Below are 3,320 nucleotides of genomic sequence, written 5' to 3' on the forward strand. Positions count from 1 at the left end.
TTTTTTTTTTTTTTCAAAGACCACATGAGAGTTGCTCTCTGAATTTAGATACTCATGTATTTTTTTTGGCCATAAAAACACTCTGTGAGAATCTGTCAGATCTTTTACAGACCTGGAGATCTGCTTATCAGAAACAGAGTTATATGAGAAATAACTTGTGAAAAATAATGTAGCTCTACCTTAGATCCATAGAGGAATGATACAGGACTTCAGCATGTACTACTGATAGCCCAAAACTAATTTGAATTTGCTACAGTATTGAATTTGCTACAATATGCCTGAAACAGATCAACTGTAACCAGTTGGAACTAAACTTTTCACCAGAGAAGCAGAGAGCTAGCAGGAATACACACAGATTCAACCTGGAGAAAATGAAGACCTCAACTATTTGCACTTCTGACAAGGTAAGACTTGAAACAGAAATGCAACAGTCCTTTTCTGATTCCTCCTCTTCAGTCTACATTCTACCCCAGCTGCCCACCAGGTTCCGAATGCTCTTTAACAGGGCTGCTGGTCACACATAATCCAAACCGTCCTCAGAACGTATTTAGGACTCTGAGCAAACAAGATTTCTGACCCCTTCTGGTTCATCAGCATTCGTGGGCACAAGGCTCACCTGCAAAAAATGTACTTACAAGCTCACAGTCTGACCAGCCCTCCTGTGATGTGCAAGGCTACAAGAGATGGGTTCCACAGGTATGGAGCAGGACAAGGGGGCCAGCAGCATGTTCCTCACTGTGCCTGCCTGTCTTCAGAGATTATTTTTCCTTTGAAGTAACAGTTAACAGCTAAAGTTGGGGCAGGGAACAGAGAATGATGCTGTGGGTTTTTTATTAATTTACATGATATAATCCCATCTAAATAGAAGAGTTCATTTATTTAAAGATTGCATTCTGGGGAGACCAAGAACCTGCGGTGTCTTTTACTGTAGAACTTAAATAAGCAAGTGACAAGGCAACTTAAATAAGCAAATGACAAGGCACTTGAATAAGCATTCCAGAAAACCACATCTATAATAATGCATAAGCCTAGGTCTGAAAAATTATTTAGGTCACAAATGAAGCAAAATTGGAGGTATTCTCCAGTCGTTCTGCAATTTTGAGCACATCACAGAAGATGGCATAATTTATCCTCATCTGAATAACGTAATTCTGATACTAGTCAGTAGTGGTGAAAAAGCTGAAATATTAAATATTTGAAAAAGTGACTCTATGCAAAATTTACCTCTAAAATATTAAGTCAACTTTTGTTATATATTAAAAGCTTACTGTCACAATTTGCTAGCTGAGCTATAATTAAAAATGGGCTCTTTCTCCTATGACAAATTCTAGTTTTCAGGATTCTACATCCTCTGTGATTTTGACTGGCAATGTATTTTCTGCACTTGCTACAACTGATTTTATTCTTTAAATTGCAATAGCATTCATACTGAGATCTAGAGTTTCAGCAAAGATAATATGGACTTGCCTTATTGCGTTTATTTCTCTCCAGAATGCCCTGTCCTAATTCTGTGCACACTGAATCCAGTTTCCTGCTCTTACATTGAGTTATGTAAATGGTTTTCATTTGGGTTATTTTAAATGTGATTATCTTGGTCATGTCAAATCAATACATATAGTTCGTATTCTCCATCTCTTGACTTCTACTCTGAGTCTTTAACTCTTCAATCCCCACTTTCAAAATCTCTCTTGTGTATGACTTGCATTTTCTTTTTGTCAGTTTTTTCTTGCTGAACATATATTAACACTATCCTCTTGGTTATCCTTTGTGGGAAGCACTGTCAAGGCTGATTTTTGGCTCACTCATATAAGAGGGGTTTTGAACCTGCCTGCACATGCTGTATCCACCATCCTTCAGCATACTGGAGCTTACTCCCAAGCTCAAACAATTTCACCACTAGGAAACCCCCTGTAACACTCAGTAGAATTCCTTGTTCACTTGCATCTCATGACTGTGCCCTTCAGAAAATCTGATAAGATGTAGCTTATGCATTAGTCACCCACTCCTACTGTAGACCAGGCTCAGAAGCATGTCCATAACTCTCTCTCTTTAAGAAAGTGATCCATTTTAAACAGATTTTTTTTTTTTTGCTAGTCAATACTCAACCTGAAATATACTACGGTTGCCAAGATAGGTTAATAATTTGCCTATCACCAGGTAGGTCTGAACCCAGTCTCTAATTGCTGCTATCTAAGCCCAGAAGGGAAATTTCCCATAGTAGTGAAATTTTCTGTAAATTCCCCTTTACTGCTTTAGCAGCAACAGATATTTTGGTTCTGGGGGCTTCTGTGCCTAAAGTTGTTTTAACTGTTCTCTGAGCAGACTTAATGGATGCGAAGTTTATAGTCATAACTGATTTACAGATACTGTGATTTTTGTTTATATTAGGGCTCCCACTGTTGGTACCAACAACATAGATACAGCATCTTTGCAGTGGTAAAATTTGAATAGGGAACAAAGTCAGAAAAGTGAAGACAGTCGGGGTATTCTGCTGCTATTATTTCTACAGTATCCAAGCATTTGTACTTGTAAGTCAAACACCTTGACTTACTTTTTATTGATATCAGTACTTCTAATTCACGCTGACATTTAAGCTAAGATTTTCAAAGGAGTTTGAAGTACCTATATGAGCTTAATTCAGTTTGCACTGCTGATATCTCACACACTAATAAGGATCTCACTGTGACTTCTTACAAACACCAAGGGGGAGTTTCTGTTTTTCAGGCAGGTTGTTAGGATTTAATAACTATGATTAATAACTTGGGGCCCAAGTGTCTCTCACATTGTCATTAATAAACCTGTTAATTGTGTTCAGTCAGTAACAGTACGGGAAGCGTGAAAAATAGACAGTGTCATGTTGACGGTAATCTTTATGGTTCTTTACAGACAAGATGAGGAATTCTCTGCTCGCGGCTATCTTCTTCCTGGCAACAGGTGAGTTTTCACTTGCTGCACAACTTACTGTTGTTTATAAACTGTAGAAAACCTTAACATTACTCAAAGGCCAGACTGTATTACCAAAACCATGGCCGAATTAAGTTCTGTAGGTAGGAAAAACAATAGCCAGGAACATTTTTTCCTTTCTTTCCCAGTCGCCTTGTTAAATGATTCCTTTTTATTCCCCAGATTCCTGCAACTGCATAGACTTGGATTTTCCATTTTGTCAGCAGCTCCCGGGTGGGTAAATATTTCTCACGTCATACCTGCGCAAGGGCACAGACGAACCTCACGGCTGACGGTCCCGAACCCGCACGGGCCGCGCTCCCACACCCCTCCTCGGGGGTCGCTGCCTCGCGCCGCCCACGTGACTGCCCCACGGC

General features: G+C 39.5%; 1 protein-coding gene across 1 annotated transcript in view; it reads left to right on the forward strand.

Annotated features, from left to right (window-relative positions):
* Nucleotides 1-324: 324 nt before the first annotated feature.
* LOC113489725 (interleukin-31 receptor subunit alpha-like) overlaps nt 325-3,320 on the forward strand; it is a 32,520-nt gene continuing 29,524 nt past the window's right edge. The window contains exons 1-3 of the mRNA XM_026865730.1: nt 325-404; nt 2,887-2,934; nt 3,127-3,177. Coding sequence (XP_026721531.1) covers nt 2,892-2,934; nt 3,127-3,177 — 94 coding nt within the window. The 5' untranslated portion in view covers nt 325-404; nt 2,887-2,891. The remainder of the gene's footprint in view (nt 405-2,886; nt 2,935-3,126; nt 3,178-3,320) is intronic.

The sequence above is a fragment of the Athene cunicularia genome, assembly GCF_003259725.1.
Source record: "Athene cunicularia isolate RWA chromosome Z unlocalized genomic scaffold, athCun1 chrZ_part1, whole genome shotgun sequence".
Lineage (NCBI taxonomy): Eukaryota > Metazoa > Chordata > Aves > Strigiformes > Strigidae > Athene > Athene cunicularia.